The sequence below is a fragment of the Peromyscus eremicus genome, chromosome 7 (genome assembly GCF_949786415.1).
Source record: "Peromyscus eremicus chromosome 7, PerEre_H2_v1, whole genome shotgun sequence".
NCBI classification, from domain to species: Eukaryota; Metazoa; Chordata; class Mammalia; order Rodentia; family Cricetidae; genus Peromyscus; species Peromyscus eremicus.
The window spans coordinates 116,118,759-116,136,512 of NC_081422.1; the positions used below are offsets into that span (position 1 = coordinate 116,118,759).

Genomic DNA, 17,754 nt, shown 5'->3' on the forward strand with positions numbered 1-17,754 from the left:
GCTCCCCAGCTCTGCCCTCAGCCCAGCTCTGCCCTCAGCACCCTTAGCAGGGTTCCCTTGGGGACTATGAAACAGAGCCCCTAACTGTGCAGATAGAAATAGTCTAAGGAGGAACCAGAGTGAAGCAAAGCCATGGGGTTTATCAGGAGCAAGGGATGGTGGGACAGAGGGAAGAAGGGAGGTAAGGGGGATGAGAGGGAGGGAGGGATGATAGAGAGGGAGGAATGATGGGGAGGGATGAGAGGGAGGAAGGGGGGAGGGATGAGAAGGAGGGAGGGATGAGAGGGAGGTATAGGAGGGAGGGAGGGAGGGAGGGAGGGAGGGAGGGATGATAGGGAGAGTTTCTTTAAATGAAATGCACTGTCTGAGTTCAGGGATGAGAAAGGGTCACAGGAACTCAAGGCTGAAAACATTGTGCTTTTCACGTCCTTGGTGGATGTCTCCTTAAGAAGAAATGGATTGGCTACACAGTCAACTCTCATTTCCTCAGCTTTGTTAAAGTTCCAGGCTCCTGGTTGAGTTTTGGAATGAGGGGCTTTTCCTTCCTGTGTATCCCTAGCCCCTGTGGTGATATTGTGTTCCCCAAAATATTGTGCACCCTAATAAACTTATCTGGGGTCAGAGAACAGAACAGCCACTAGATACAGAGGCCAGAAAATGGTGGCACACACGCTTTTCATCCTAGCTTTCCAAAGGCAGAAATCCCTCTGGATCTCTGAGTTCAAAGTCACACTGGAAACAGCCAGGCATGGTGACTCATGCCTTTAATCCCAGGAAGTGATGGCAGGAAGCAGAAAGGTATATAAGGCGTGAAAACCAGGAACTAGAAGCTGTCAAGCTTTTAGGCTTTTGAGCAGGAGTTCAGCTGAGATCCATTTGGATAAGGACACAGAGGCTTCCAGTCTGAGGAAACAAGATCAGCTGAGGAATTGGCAAGGCGAGGTGGCTGTGGCTTGTTCTGCTTCTCTGATCTTCAAGCATTCACCCAAATATCTGGCTTCAGGTTTGATTTTATTAATAAGAACTTTTAAGATTCTGCTACAAGTCCCCTCCTCCGTTTCCCCTCCTTTCCTCCCTCTCCTCTTTTTAGACAGGCACTCACTCTTCAGCCTGGACTGACATGGAACTCACTATGTAGTTCAAGCTAGCCTGGAACTAGCAGTCATCCTCCTGCCTCTGACTCTGGAGTGCTCTACTTGCCTGTCTTTGGGTTTTGCCTCACCATCAGGATAAAAGCAGGATAACCCCCACATGCTTCTATGAAGAGCATGAACACATTCAGAATTACAGAAATACAGCTCTTGGGCACCAGGACAAATCCCATCTTCTTGGAAATTGCTCCATGCCACCTTCCCATGGCTCCTGGGCAGCCTAGGGTGGCATGGGGCTCTGTCCCCAGGCTGAGTCTTAAGGATTGTTGTGGTCCATGCTGACTCAGAGCACAGGGCACAGCCACCACATATCAAAAGCCAGAACATGCAGGTACTTTCATTCCCCATATCCAACACATTTGCAAGCACTGGAGTCAGTTAAAACTAACTGTGGCCACATTTTGGAGCCTGTTTAAAATGCTGAGGACCTCAGCTTCACGGATTCAAGTTTAGAACAGAAGTCATGCTGTTACACTGACAAGTCAGTGGTGAAGGAGAACTGCGTCCTGTGCACAGCTTGTGGCTGACAAGAATCAGCTATGCGTGACACTGGTGGGCTTACACAATCTGGAAACCTCTTCCTGTCCTTCCTTACTGTCTAAAAGTCAAAATGCTAATTCTACTGCAACATTCCAAACTCCTTCCCCACCTTTGGAAACATGGTACCTATAGGGATGGTGCTGACTTCTCCCACAGCTGACCCTCCTGTAACCACCTCCGGGTCACCCCACCCCACAACGCATATGCTGAGTCTTGCCATGGGTACTCTTCAGGGATCACCTGGCCAAAATCAAAGCTGTTTGACTTGTTGAAGTTTACATGTCTCTCTCACAGACGTGACCCAGTCCTCAGACTCACAAGCTTAAGAATGCTCCCAGAAGCCTTTGGCCAAAGAATGCAGGTCTTCCTCCCCTGGCTGCCAGACTCGGACTTTTGGTCTAGGCCTGGATCTCTCTGGAGAACAGGACTGGGCTGTGGGGGCAACAGTTACCTCATTTTTGGGGAGGCTCACCTCACCAGGCCAAGGGGAATCATGCCACCCCAGATACGCCTGCATGCCTCACTTCTCATTCATAGCTGGCGGATTCTGTAAGGAAAGAATCCACACACGTTTCTCCCTTCCTTGTGTGCACTTGTCAACAATGTGGCCAAGACTTCCAAACCTAACTGGGAAGAGCAGGGTAAGAGGGAAGGGGCTGCACTCAGAAACCACAGCACAGCCATGCGCAAGGCAGCACCTGGACACTCCCCTCCCCTCCCCACTCCCTGCCGCTTCTCTCAACCCCTAGGGAACATTTACTCCAGTGATCCTATAACACAGCAACGTTTCAAAGTGAGTTAGGCCAGGAGAGGCTGTGCATACCTAGACCCAGCTACTTTCATTCCTGTGGCAGAAGGATCTCAAGTCAGGGACCAGCATGGGCAGCTTAGCAAGATCCTGTCTCAGAGTGAAGAGGTCCAGTGTAGCAGTTCCATCCCCGACCCATGCACATGTATGTATGCACACATACCTACACACACACACACACACGCAGGCACACATGCACTCACACATGAACACACATACATTCACATATGCACTCACACATGAACACACATGCATGCACACATATCATTGTCATTCATAGAGAAAGAATGTTTTCTTTTGAGAACAGTCATTCAAATCCACAGTGGGCTGAACCCAATAGGAGGATCAGGGTTGGCTCTGTCAACCTTCACCTTGCCTGCTGTTACCAGGAGAAAAGCCCACCCACATACATTAACATACAAATAAATAAAAGCAAAAGTTGCATACAGTGCATACTTGAAAAAAAGTCAACACATTAGTTCCATTTCCTCATGTCGTCTCCCCCACCCCCCAAAAAAATCCAACCTAGATTTAATCTGTCTCTAATCAAAACAATCTTTACCACGTGTGAAAACAGACAGGGTAGGAGCTGCCTCTCAGACATGTGGCAGTTCATTTTCTCTGTGCTGTCAGGAAACCCAGACTTGCAAATTAAAAATATGCCTGTCAGTTTCTGCCAAGACAACGCAAACAGAAGAGTGAAAATTTCCCGCAGGATTGAGGCTCCTGGCACCTGAATGAGGGATGCACAGATCAAAAGGCCACTTACTTCTCAAATAACACAACAGGCGCTGTCCTTCCCCCACACTGGCTTGGGGTCAGGATCAGCAAACACCTTCCTGGCACACTGCCCTGAGGGATCTAAACCAGAGCCAGCAAAAAGCAGGACAAAACCACCTCACAGATGACAGGAAACAATGGCTTTTTCTCAGTCACATTCTGAGAATAGGGAAACAACAATGAGCACAGGAAATGGTCTGGTTTCCTGATGTTTGCTCCCCCACTGTCCCCTAGGAGGTCTCAGTCACCTCCTAGCTGTCTAGGAAACTTGTCACAGTGAAATAACCTGAATCTTACTTCAGAGTGACCCCTATCTAGTCTCCTACTCCAACTAGGGTCCCAGATTTAAACAGGGCACTCACCAGCCACTCACAGGCCAGTCCAGGGAGGTGGATATGTGGGATGATACAACAAATCAAAAGACAGATTACTTCAAATACCCATTCTGTATACCTAATAGGCAGACTTTTATTTGCTCAGTGTTAGGTCTCAACTCCAGGACAAATGGCTGAGTTGCCCATTAACATATCAAAGCAAACACTGGCCACCAGGTTCTCTGTGTCCTTCAGTCTCTGTTATAGGGCCCTCCTGGCTGGCATACCCCACCTTCTACGCTAAACTTTTCTAGCCCAGGTGGGTTAGAAAACACTGGGCTGCCCTTCCTCCAGGTGCCTGTCCCTATATAATCCAGCCATTTTGGTTAGCTAGCCCTTTTTGGTCTAGCCTTTGCCCTCTTGGTTAGTCTCTTGGCCCAGGCTGCCCCTCTTGGTTCTTGGCTCCTGTCCCCCTCTCCTTACATGGTCTAGCTCACTCTGGACTCCCCCAGATGTCCCTGTCTCTGGCTGTGCTCTCCCTTTATCCACAATAAACCTTTCCTCCACTGTCCCCAGGAGCAGTCATGTCTTTCCTTTTTTATTTCTTTTTTTCAGTTCACTATAAAGTTAGTTATTACACCTGTAATCCCAGCACTCAGGAGGCTGATGTAGGAAGGGCAAATTCAAGGCGAGCCCGGGCTATAGAGTGAGATCCGGTCTCTAAATAAACAAATAAAATGACATAGAATGAAATATAGGTTGGGATGAGGCAGGTCTGTCCTTCCAGTCCCCGCCTGTGAAGATGAAGATGGATTGCTAGAGCACTGCCAGTAGAGAGGGACTGGACTGTAAACTTCAAGAATTATCATATCTCAGCAGTGGGTAGGTCTCCACGCTCAGCTCTGACTAGCTTAGTGCACAGCATAAAGAGGCAGAGAGACAGGCCCCAGATGGTTCAAGAGCAGCACTGGCATCTAAGTTCAAAGACCTCCACTGGATGGAAGTTAGGGGCCTAGGGTGGCACAGAATGGTGGAGAAAATACAGTCAACGATCCTGTCCTAACTCTTGACTTCACGGAGTAAGAACACATCTTTGGCTGTGCTTGTCCACTTCCAAGATAGTCCCCAGTGATCAGTGCCTCTTGGTATTTATGCCTCGGAGGGGGTGCCTGCCCCACCTCGGTGGTGTGTCTCTGTGGTCTGTGTATCCCAAACACTGCAGCAGTGATGGTATGCCTTTATGTGATCTTTATGAATATTATGAAGGGAGGGGAGCTAAGAACATAGGCCTTAGAGCCAGAGGCCTGGGGTGGGGTCTTTGATTTTAGATTTTGTTTAATTACAAAGAGAAAGACCCTCACTGTGCCCATTGTCCAGCTTCTTCAACAGCTAACTTATGGCCAAACTTGGGTCATGGATCACCCAGCTAGCCTCTTTCGCTGGATTGCTGGTGCATAACAAATCATTCCAAAATTCAGTGGCTTAATAAATCATTATCTCACATTTAAGGTGGGTCGCAGCTGGAGGGCTTCGGTCAGTCGGAGCTCCTGAAAAGCCTCTGAGCATGGAGTTGGACTGCAGTCCTCAAAGTTGGCATGAGGCTGAAGGAGGTGACTGTAATCAGACACATCAGTTTGCAATCTGCTTCTGTAAGTGTAGCTACTCTTTTGTTCACACACTGTTTGTAGAACTCCATACTGTGACAGACATGACATGGCCTACAAAATATTTGGAACTATTTTCTATCTGGTTTCTTCACAGGGAAAATGTTGCCAACTTCTGGTGCAGAGAATCTGAGATGCTCAGGGGCTGTTGGCAGCAGGTCATGTTCCTCGTCACACGGGTCTTTCTGCTGGCTACCTGAGTGTCCTTATGACATGGCAACTATCACTTCCCAAGGGCAGAAAGCAAGAGGCCTTTGTTCTAATAACCCTGCCTCTGAAGAGACATGCCATCATGATGCAGTATTGTTCTGGCACAGAGAACCACAGGGATATGGGAACTCCACACAGGTATGAATGCTGGGAGGCATAGATCACTGGGGACCATCTTGAAAGGTAACAGCACAGACAGAGATGTTCTTACTTTGTAACATCAGGGGTTGAGTCAGGGTCATTTCAACAGGTCTTTTCTGCTCTTACCACTTGCCAGTCATACAATGGAGGTAATGTCTGATCTACTTCATGTTTAAGCTCTGATCATCACATATGGTCATCCCTTAGTGTCAGGGAGGGACTGGCTTCATGGACACCACAGTCCTTGCACAAATGACCCAGCATCTGACCCACACATCCTCCCTAGAGAACCACCATTACCTAATATAATGAGAACACTACGGAAACAGTGGTCTAGTACTTCTTAGGGAACAATGACTAGGAAAACACATTGAACCTACACACACAGAGGGCTAGATGAAGTGAGTATCTTTGGGGATAAATTTTAATTACTCATACTTTCATTTTGCATTACAATATTGTCATTTATGTTTCTAGAACCATTATTAGTGCGATTATTTCTCCTTACTTAGGTGGTATTTCAAATAATTACTGAATTCAAACATTCCCTGTGTTCTGCCTTCTATTCTTGGGAGAGAGAGAAACGAGAGCAAATGTGCAGTTCCTAGAGGTTCCTCTAGGACCCCTGTTCCCTAGTCTATCAACACTACGTGTGGCAATCTCTTGTCTGTAGTAGCACATGTCAAGATACCCAGTCTTATCTCTGAGACCCCCAGGCCATGTGAATCAGCAGGAAAATTAGCATAGCTTATTCCATTTTAAAGGATCTCGAATCTTAGCAATTACAGTTTAAAAATGTGTTTTTCACAGGGTGTGTTGAGCCCATCTGTAACCCCAGCACTTGGCAGGCTGAGGCAGTGGAATGGTGAGCTGGGGGCAGCCTGGACTGCACACTGAGATTCTCAAAACAACAATGAAATGTGTGTCCTATGCATGCAGAGTGTTCAATAGTGGCTACTTAAATCCAGTATGAAGATGTAATGAGTGGAAGGTAATTGAAAAGTCAAGGACTAGCATTTGGTAGTGTGAAAACACATCCAGGCACGGCTCTGACCCCCTGGTGCTCACTTCATGCTCGACTCCTGATGGTTACAGAGCCCATGGCTGGGGTGATCCTTTCCTAGGAAGCTTCAAGCCCAATAGTCACAGGTAAATTACCTCTGAATTGATGATCACCAACAGTAAATCTTTTTCTTAAATCATTTCTTTTTTACCATAGTGAAACACATTGTAGCAAAGCTTTGCACCTTGGCCATGTTTCCTATATCTGGTGAGAAAACTAAGATATACGTATTTTAAATTTTGTTTAGAAAACAATGAGATCAGTGGCTACTGACACAGGCTGTCCACTGGGAAAGGCAAACACAGTCGTAAGGCTATTCGTATAGCCATAGCTGAAGGAATGCATGTGCTCTGAAGACTTCACTGGTGAGAATAGAAAATACAGAGAAAAAGGAGTCAAGCAGGATATGGGGCTGTTCTAGAGCATGAATTGGCAGGTTTTCAGCACAAGGACTAAGGGCGATGCTTTAGAACCCCACCTGGCTTACTTTGGGGTTTTACTGTAGACTTCATGAGCTTTTCTTATTACTGATGGGGAAGCGAGAACCTGAGGTCACTCTGCAGGGCTCACGTGGAAGTCCTCACAGCACATTCTTTCCCCTAGTGATCTCAGAAAGGCAAATGACTTGTTTCCATTTTTGCCTGTGCCTATTTTAAGACTCGTGTTTTGTCCAAGGACATCATTTGTCATTTATTTAAAACACTGGCTTCTGAACTATGTGCAAGTCAACAAAGTCTGAGATATTTATCGAGAAGCTGCTGGATGCCAGGTCCCACTGTGTAGGACACTGCCTGGACCTGAGGACTTCAGAGCCCGCAGAAGAGACAGAGCCTAAGTGTAGTGGTCCACATCACATGGTGGCAGCAAGTGGAGACCCTGAGACTAGAGCCCAGAGTGAGACAAGAGTGACTGGAGAAGAAGTGAATGAGATGCCCAGAAGCCAAGATTTGCTGGCGCGTACCCTTTCCCTTCCTCTCCTCCCTCTCCACCCTACTCTCTTTGTACACACAGAGGTCAGAGGAGAACGTCGGGTTCCCTGCTCTACCACTTCCTTACCTCATTCCCTTGAGGCAGCATCCCCCACTGGACATGGAGTTAGGGTTGCAGCCAGCTAGCCTTGGTGAGCCTCCTGTGACCCACAGTGCTGGCGTACAAGCCTGGCATGACCACATCTGACCTTTGTCTCTGTGGGTACTTGGATCTGAACTCAGGCCATGTTCACACAGCAAGCACTCTTACCACTGAGCCGCCTCTCCTGCCCAGGCACCTGTAAGGACAGTTATCACACTGGCTGTGGCAGCACCAGACGGATATGCTGAAGAGGCTGAGGCAGGAGGATCAAGGTTGATTTATCAGCTGGGACAAAGTCAAGTGGAAGGAATCACCTGCAAAGGGCTAACAGCTCACACTTGGAGGACCTCTGTGTGGTCACTGGTGTGCGGGGCTTTCATTAGTGTGCAACTCATTCTCCCCAGTACACACCAGCTGCCACAGCCAACACCTAGAATTGCCCTCAACTGTGGAGGGCCATGGATAGGTGGGGCTGCTTTCAAGGTATAATCCTACTTGCCTCTCTGGTGGCTAGTTTTATGTTGATCTGATACAAACTACAGTCATCTTGGAAGAGGGAACCTCAATTGAGAAAATGTTCCCACCAGACTGGCTGTGAACAAAGCTGTGGTGCATTTTATTAGTTGATGATTAGGGTGAGAGGGCCCAGCTCTATGTGGGTGGTGCCACCTCTGGGCTGTTGGTTCTGGTGCTGTAAGAAAGCAGGCTGGACCAGCCATGAGGAGCAAGCCAGTCAGCAGCACCCCTCCGTGGCCTCTGCATCAGCTCCCGCCTCCAGCTTCCTGCCCTGACTTTTCTCAGCAACGGAGTGTGACCTGAGAGTTGTAAACTGAAATAAACACTTTCCTCCCAAATTGTTTATGGTCAGGGTGTTGTTTTATCACAGCAATAGAAACTCCAAGACACCACCCAGAAGTGCACCAGAAGTGGCCACAGGTGTCATTTTACTCTAGAATTCCTTGCTGGGTCACCTAAGGGCTCACACACGAGGAGGTGCTTGTTCCCACTCCGCATCCCCACGCTCCTTCCATGACACTGCCTCATGACATTGTGACCTGTGTGGTAGGCACCATCTCCCCTGGCCCTGGGATAATGGAAGACCATATTCACAGGGAGGTTGAGCCGCTTGCCCACCAGCTTCCCAGGGCTGTAAGATGAGCTCTGCGACCCAGAGGAGAGTGATGAACTGGCTCAGATGGCACCTGAGCTCTTGAACTCCGTAATGCTGTGGGATGGTCTGTATGTCAAATGTGTTGTTGATTGGTCAATAAATAAATCACTGATTGGTCAGTGGCCAGGCAGGAAGTATAGGCGGGACAAACAGAGAGGAGAATTGAGAGAACAGGAAGCTGGGTGAAGGAGACACTGCCAGCCGCCATCAGGACAAGGAAGATGTAAAGTACTGGTAAGCCACAAGCCACGTGGCAAGGTATAGATGAATAGAAATGGATTAATTTAAGCTGTAAGAACAGTTAGCAAGAAGCCTGCCACGGCCATACAGTTTGTAAGCAATATAAGTCTCTGTGTTTACTTGGTTGGGTCTGAGTGGCTGTGGGACTGGCGGGTGAGAGAGATTTGCCCTGACTGTGGGCCAGGCAGGAAAACTCTAGCTACACCGTAAGGCTGGGAGCCCCTGCTGGACTTGGATCTACCTTTAGGCCCTGCCAAGGCCCTGGGATCCGGCACCGAGTTCCTCTCTCTTACCTCTTTATTTATCTGCCATTTCTTTATTTGGATCAAAACAAACATTTTTCAATTAAGAAACTTTAGCTTTTAGAAGTCTTAGATTTCTAGAATGACGCAACAGGCAATGCAGAGTCTCCACACACCCTGTTTCAAACATTCCATTCTGAGCCAGGTGTTGTCAGATCATCACACCATTCCATGTTTAAGAGTCAAATGCTCCACATCCTCATTCTCTGCTGTGAAATCTTACACGCTCTGTTAAAAATGTTGTGTCCTTCTCATTATGTGAGGATACAGAAGTGGGGGAAGGGTGCACTCAGAAGCTCTCAAGAGATGTTAGAGAAATGGTTAAAGTGTATTTAACCCCAGAAAACCAAGACAATGTTTATTCTTCCTGTGTTGGGGAAGGAACCAGGGTACCATCACGACTAGCAAGCTCTCTCTACCCCTGAGCTCTATCCCAGCTAGGCAGGCAGTGTCTGGTGAGGACTGATCACCAGCCCTTCTGAGCCATGGTCCTGGTTCTGATTTTGGTCCTTGTCGTGCTCCTTGAGCTGACTTCAGAGGCCACCATCTTTCTGGGAGGCTCTAAATATCTGCCCCTGCTCCCTGACTCATGTGCAGACCTGGCTGCCCAGAGTGGCTAGCTAAGTGATTACTGACTGCTCCCAGGTATAGTACTGGACTCCAGTTACCAAATGTTTCTTAGCTAATACTCCTTTCTATTTTTAATTTGATCTTAAGATTACTGGACACTGAATAGGCCAATTTGTTTTTTTTTTTTTTTTTTTTTAAGATTTATTTACTTATTATGTACACAGTGTTCTGTTTGCATGTGTCCCTGCAGACCAGAAGAGGGCACCAGATCTCATTACAGATGGTTCTGAGCCACCATGTGGATGCTGGGAATTGAACTCAGGACCTCTGGAAGAACAGTCAGTGTTCTTAACTTCTGAGCCATCTCTCCAGCCCCGAATAAGCCAATTTGTAAAGACACAAGAGCATCCTGTGGTGGTAGTCCCCGTCTAAGCTCTTCTTGGAGGTCTCAGCTGAGCTGAGTGGTCCCAAATGAGGAGCCAGTGCCCACCCAGCTCGCTCTCACATCACACCTGCCTAGTTTGCCTGTGTGTTCAGGAATGCCAGTTACCTCCTGGGAAGCACAGAGCTCTGCTTCTAGAACTTTTCCTTCCAAGTTCACTGCAGGGCAGCTCATCCCTGGAAGGTGCAACAGGGGCTCCAAGAGCCTCTACCTGGGCTGTCTCCAGGTCTCCAAGTCAGCATCATCTAGCATGCTGGTTCAAAGGTCAATCCCAAACTGAGTGCAAACGGATCACCTGAAGGGCATGCTGGCAGAAGCTGCTTAAGCTTGCTCTTCAAGGCACTCAACTGTGCTTAGCTCTGGGTTGGGAACTGGGGAGGAGGTGGGGTAACAAGCGGGGCTTTAACATGTAGGTCCTGAGATCCTGCCTTAGATTCAGTAAATCAGGCCCATGGTCCAGGCACATGAGTATTTTTAAAGTTCTATGCCTAAAATGTACAGCCTATTTAGGAACAGATGACTTAAAACTTTTAATCATATTTTGTTTTTAAAATGGCAATTGGGTTGATGTAAACTAGACATAATATAATAGCTATCCAGATGTAGCAGAACTTTTATTAGAGAGTAACAACTTTCTCTCTCTCTCTCTCTCTCTCTCTCTCTCTCTTCTATTTTATTGGTGTTTTTCCTGTATATATGTCTGTATGAAGGTGTCTGATCCCCTGGAACTGAACTTACAAACAGCTGTAAGCTGCCATGTAGGTGCTGGGAATTGAACCCAGGTCCTCTAGAAGAGGAGGCAATGCTCTAAACCGCTGTGCCATCTCTCCAGCTAACTTCTAATCACTTCACAGGGGAAGTGCAGGACAGCCAGATGTGAGTGAGTTCTTACACACACTCTCCATAGCTACATTTTTAACTTGGGCCCCTAAACTGGCCATGCGACCAGAAGCCTCTCTATTTGTGGCAAAGGGCAAAGCGGGGAGTTGAGGCCACACTTAGCTACAAGGCAGACAGATGGTGGAATGCCAGGCTGAGGAAGACAGAGACACAGCTCTGGAAAGGTCCTTGCAGACTGAAGTGCTGAGAGGCACAAGCAGGTTGATCTGAGCACTGCAGGACATCCCCTTCCCCAGCGTGAGGCTAAAACGGAAGGAGAAGGAAAGTTCTCCCTCATGCTTGCTTCTGCATACTTGACTGACACCACATTTTCACAATACTGAGTACTTTTTTCTTCTTCTATTTTTAAGTGTGTGTGTGTGTGTGCATGCGTGTGTGTGTGTTTGGGTACCTGTGTGTGAGCGCATGCAGAGGTCCAAAGTTGATGTCAGGAATCACCCTTCTACCTTATTTACAGAGGCAGAATCTTTCAGTCAAACTCTGACCTCCTTGCTATGGGTCGTGCTGCTCACCCTTGTGCTGGGGGGCCCTGTCTCAGTCTTCTGAGGCTGGAATTACAGGTGGCTGCCCTGTGGGTTCTAGGGATGTGAACTCTGGGCCCCGTGCTCTAACTACTGAGCCATCTCCCCAGCCAAAGATAGAATTTTCTGATTCCAAGAGAGTTTAAAAACATTCTTCATACAGATTATCCATATTGTTTAATAAGTTACCATCTAAAGACTTTATATTCTAACTTTTCCTGTAAATGGGAAATTTATAATATTTAAAATTATTTATTATTTCTTATGAAAGAAAACAAATGATTGTATATAAAATTTACAATATGCCTCCTGACCTTTTTTTTTTTTTTTTTTTAGACAGGATTTCAATATTCTGTAACCCTGGCTGTTTTAGAACTTATGTAGTCCAGTGTGGCCTAAAAGTCACAGATACCCACCTGCCAAATGTCTAGCTTCCTATTGCTTTTAATATTTATCTTATGGGCTTTAAATATGTAAGCCTCTATGTCTGCAGTCATGCACTCTGCCTCTCTCCGTATGTGACCTTCTTAGTTCTCCAGAATGAAGCTAACCATCACAGGGCTGTTTCACTAGAGCGTCAGGAGCATGAATGAGGCTGAGCTTAGGGTAAAGACACCAGACTCATCTCTCTAGCAAACCCAGGAGCTGAGTCTTATCACCTACCATGGGACAATGAGCCCAGCTGACTGGGGACCAGATTCTCTTATCTCTTCTTCTTGAACCCCCACAGCAGGCACAATACTCTAACATGGGGTCCCCATCTGCACCACTGCCCTGAGAGTCCTCACTTTATCAGAGGGTCAGCTAGGGTGGGGCCTTTTTACATTTCCCCCTCCAATTCTCCAAATACTGTGTGGTCCAAGCGGTGCTGAACCTAGAGTTAGTCCCTGGGAAGACACTGCCCACTTCATTACCTCGTTGCTTAAACTGAGATATCTCACAGGAGATAAACAGCTCTGAGTACCCAGGAACTCTCTGTCTTCTCTTTGTTCTCCTCACAGGCAGAAAATCAACCATGGTGAATTCCAACGTGAGCTCTCCTACCCGACTCTCTCTCTCTCTTTCATCTGGTAGAACATGGAAACCATCTTCAGGGCATTCTTTGTGGCTCTGCCCACAGGTTTTCCAGTCTCAGTTTGCAAGATACTATTCAGGATCCTATTTACTGGCTTCTCCTCCCTAGTGTTTCTATAAAGGGCACAATTAGGAATGGTGGGAGCAGCTCCGGTGTGATTCTTAGAAACCTGTTTTGCTCTTTTATTCCATTCCTCACTTCCCATTGCTTGGATACTTCTGCTGGCCTTGCCTTGACCTTTAAACACACTTCTTGCTGGCATTACAGGATCTGGGTTGGGCTCTCCCATCCTGTACTGGAGTCCCCTGTGTTTATTTAACTGGCAATGCAATGCTGAAGGAAACACAGAGTGACCTGACTCATGTGACAGAGGAACACAGTCTGATAGTGTTTCCAGGCACATGGCTCTTACCTGCTGCTTGAGTGCTTCTAAAGATTCGAATTCCAATCTGGCCAGTTTCATCTGGATGTGCCGTGGTTTATCAGGGATGGCAAATGCAAGTATGAACTTCAAAGCCAAGAGGGCATGCTGCAAAGAGAAAGACCTCGTGTTGACACTGTCACTACCTTTTGCCAGGAGACAAGTTCATTCTTAAAGTACCTGGGACCCTTTCTGTTAATTTTCAAGGACTCTTAAATCAGTGGCCTCTAACATATCAAAAACCAGCCAGGTCAGTAGTTGTACTAGCCCACTCGGGTGTGGTCTATCCCACAGTTACTAGCTTATTTTGCTTTATTCTTGTAAAATAAGCTATTATCATAAATTGATATCATGTGCCACTCTTGGTGCTCTGTAGAATAGTAAAGTTTATTCCAAAGACTTTCACAAAAATGTTTTGACCTGCACATTAATGAGCAATATGCTTGGTGCACAATATTCTTCACCAGCTACATTCTCTGCCCATCACCACACAACTGTATTGTAGCCTGAGTTACAGCCAGTGTACGTGCCTTGGATTCTCCATACCCTGTGGTGTCTGGTGTGGTTTCTTTCATGACATGATAATTGTTAAACATTGATGGGCTGATTGTGATCTTAAACTGTTCTCTCCACACACAGCAGTGAGGGACAGACTACAGTGTGCCCTTTCAGACATTAGCAATCAAGGACTATTCTCTTCTCCTCTAGCATCATTAAGAAGTGCCTCATAATATAACATGAGATTTACAATCAGGTGGATAGAGTGCATTGCCTCTAATGAATCCCACACAGCAGATGCACAGCCCCACCCAAAAGACTTTCTACGAACCCAGCATTGTCTGGTATCTTGTGAGAGGTTCAACACCCTCAGACATCAGAACCATTAAAGAACAAAACCTGCGTGTTAAAAGTATGACTGACAACACTCAATATTTAAGGTAAGAAGAATTAGAAGGTGGTAAGGACATCAACAAGAGACAGCTCAAGATGAGTTACACTTACTGTTGACAGGAAAAAAGATAGGTGGAGGAAAATGAAATGATTTCCTTACTGCAAGATTTCAAAAGATGGAGGAGAAATAAACAGTGACTCCTGGGAGGAGGGTGGGGGCACAGGAGTCAGCATCATGCTGGATTGAGTATGCAGAAACCAGAAGATCTAGAAATTAGGGGTTCCCAGCCAGATCCCACATTAACAGTGATCTGGAATGACCCAGGATGGGAGGATGGGTGGCCTTGACCTCACTGTGGCTGCCCAGGTCAACACTAGTAGATGCTTAGGCAGACAAGAACTAAAAACAGCACTGATTGGACATTCTCATGTGCTGTAGATGAGATAAGACTCTGAATATAATCTACAAAGGATAAACAAGCAACGAGAAGAGGCTAGGTTATACCATTATTCTATTAGTAGACTGGGATACAATTCTATATAAGATAACACCATTAAATGCATTACATAAGAAACAAGTTAGTGGATGAGAAGAAACCTTCTGGAGTTTGCAGCTGGAGCCACACCCACCCCTGGTCCATCCTGCCTCTCTTAACAATCTGCACCTTTGTGCGCCTTGGAGTCTTGGTGAGAATCAATTCAAAAACCAGATGAAACCAAGTTCCTCTGAGGCTTTGTCTCCCGTGGGTGCAGAGCATTTGGAAGGACATAGAGCTATCTGCCAGCTCCCCATCTTTAGACTTTAACAGCTGACATACATCACTTTTATAAGGGAGGAAAGTTTACATTAAAAAAGGATAATGCGGGCTGGAGAGATGGCTCAGCGGTTAAGAGCACTGGCTGTTCTTCCAGAGGTCCTGAGTTCAATTGCCAGCAACCACATGGTGGCTCACAACCATCTGTAATGAGATCTGGTGCCCTCTTCTGGCCTGAAGGGACACATGCAGGCAGAACACTGTATACGTAATAAATAAATCTTTTAAAAAAAAAAAAAAAAAAAAAAAGGATAATGCTCTGCCAGGCTCCTTGCCTTACCTGATCAAGATTGCCTACTTGCCCAGAAAGCAACTTAGAACCTGGAGAATCTGGAATGAAGAATGAAGCAGCTCTGGGATGGGGTCACCTGGCTGGCTGCTGCTTAGCCAGTAGCCTCCAGACCCACTTCCTTCCTAATCTGCCAGGGACTCCCTGCATCAGCACCACAGACATTCTGACTTACTTAAAAGGAAGAGCTGATATGGAGCAGGACACATATTTGGTGAAAAATGCACTCAAAATGGAGAGTTGGGAGGAAGGAGCCTGCCCATGAAAGAGAAGGCATTTTTATGAGTTGTGACTATAATTATTCATCAGCAGTATCCTTTGTTTTTAAGTTGGGTGCTTTGATGTTTTAGAGACAAGGTTTTATTACATAGCCATGTTGGCCTCAAACTCATGACCCTCCTGGTTGAGAGTTTCAAGCATTGGTCAAGGTGATATGTGTGCACCACCATACCAGACTCTAGCAGCATTTTCTTAAAGGTAAAACTCATAAAACTGTACCCTAAACAAAAGAAAAGAGAAAAGAAATAGTGTGTGTGTGGGGGGGGGGCAAAAGGGAATTTTAAAACTAATAAACAATAAGTTGGTTCAACACAACAGTTTGATTAAGCAGTGTTTGCAGGGAAAAGCAGAAAGAGTAGGCCACAGGAAATCAGCTCTGAGTTCAACATCTCCTGGGCGAGCGGGGACCTCTGCTGACCACCAGCTAGCAGGTTGCCTCTGTTCACTGCAGGGATGGGGAACCCTGGGAGTCTCGGAGCACAAGGAGTGGAGCCATTTTATTTTGTGAAATCTAGAAAATTTTGGTATGATCAAGAGCAGCAGCTGTGTTTTCCTAGCAGCGTGTGCCCAGCCCCTTGGATTCTGAAACAAAATGCAAATCAGAGTCGGATTCTTGGGATCCTGAGAAGGGAATTTGACTCCTACAGAGTTTGCTGTGTGTACAGCAGCCTCAACCCAACCCAAGAAACTTTCTCAGAAAAGTAAAAACCCTCTGATCGTCACAAAAATTACCAAACGCTAATTTATAAAAACAGTTCATGGAAAAGAGCTTGAAAAACAACAAATGGGTTATTTTTTTCTTTATCCACTGGTAATGTTTTGTAGTTATTTATATATATATATTTTAATTTCATTAGATTTATTTTAATATGTATAAGTGTTTTGTCTGCATAAATGTATGTGCACCACATGCAGGTGTGGTGCCCCCAGAGGTCAGAAGAGGGCATTGGATGCCCTGAAACTGGAATTGCAGATGACTGTGAGCTGGCTGAGAACTGAGTCCAGGTTTCTGCAAGAGCAATAAATGCTCTTAACTGCTGCATCATCTCTCCAGTCCCTGCTTTTGTCTTTTAAATTCCACTTTCCTGCACCACTCCATCCATAGTCCTGATAAGTTATTCCTCACTTATGCGCCTAGAAGCTACCCAATAAACTCACTGGTTCATCAGACACTGCACTTTGGCTGCTGCTGTACCCATCTACCCAAAGTAGAAAGGCCTTTGTTCACATCTCCCCAGGAGAAGTCACACCACAAAGTATCACACAGTTTGTTTCAGTGAGATAATGAATAGGAGCTCCTTTGAAGTTTAAAAGGAGTCATCATGGTGTCTTCTACTTGGTTACAGAGGCTGTTGGGCAAGGAGCAAGGGGCCAGGGGCCAGGGGGTAAGGGTCAGGGGGCCAGGGGGCAGAGGCCAGGGCAGCCTCTGTGACCCAACACACAGCTTTCCTCAAGCTCTCTGCTCCTGACACACCAAGCAGGCACACCAGCAGTGACAGGGACTCCCTGCTGTCTTAAGTGGTGTAGGCCTCCGGATAGCTATTTGGACAATTTCCCAACAGAAGTCAAGAGATGAGGAGCTGGGCATGAAAGGTTAGCAAGATACTGAAAAACAGAAGGCCCGGGGAAGAGCATGCAGACAATGTTAGGAGAGCCAACGGTGAGCTGCACAGTGGCTACCCCCAAACCTCAGAAGCCTTCTCCTGCTCTCTCCACTTCCATAGCTCATTCAACAACAGCTTGAGGTGGGAAAGCCAGTTAGAACAAAGGGAGGGAAGTGGCTAATTTAAGGGGCCAGAACCCAGAGGCTCTGGGTGAAAGGGCTGCCACCTGTCCCTGGGGTGAGAAAGTTTGGCTTTGGCAAAGCTGTGCTAGCTGAGAGCTCTTCCTAACCAGCTTAAGCGATGGCCGCTGCGAAGGTGCTGTTCACCCAGAGCCATGCTTCATGCTCAAAGCAGCTTCTGAGCTAGATCAGCAGGGAATGGGGGCAGGGAGTGAGGGTGGAGTCTGTAGGGAGGTTCTATTTGACACATGCTTTGTGTTTTCAACAATTGTTCTGATCATTTGACAAGTTAAAAAAACAAAAACAAAACACA

The 17,754-nt window shown here is 46.6% G+C and overlaps 1 protein-coding gene across 1 annotated transcript in view; it reads right to left on the reverse strand.

Annotated features, from left to right (window-relative positions):
- Ano10 (anoctamin 10) overlaps nt 1–17,754 on the reverse strand; it is a 127,276-nt gene that overhangs the window by 17,664 nt on the left and 91,858 nt on the right. The window contains exon 12 of the mRNA XM_059268960.1: nt 13,376–13,492. Coding sequence (XP_059124943.1) covers nt 13,376–13,492 — 117 coding nt within the window. The remainder of the gene's footprint in view (nt 1–13,375; nt 13,493–17,754) is intronic.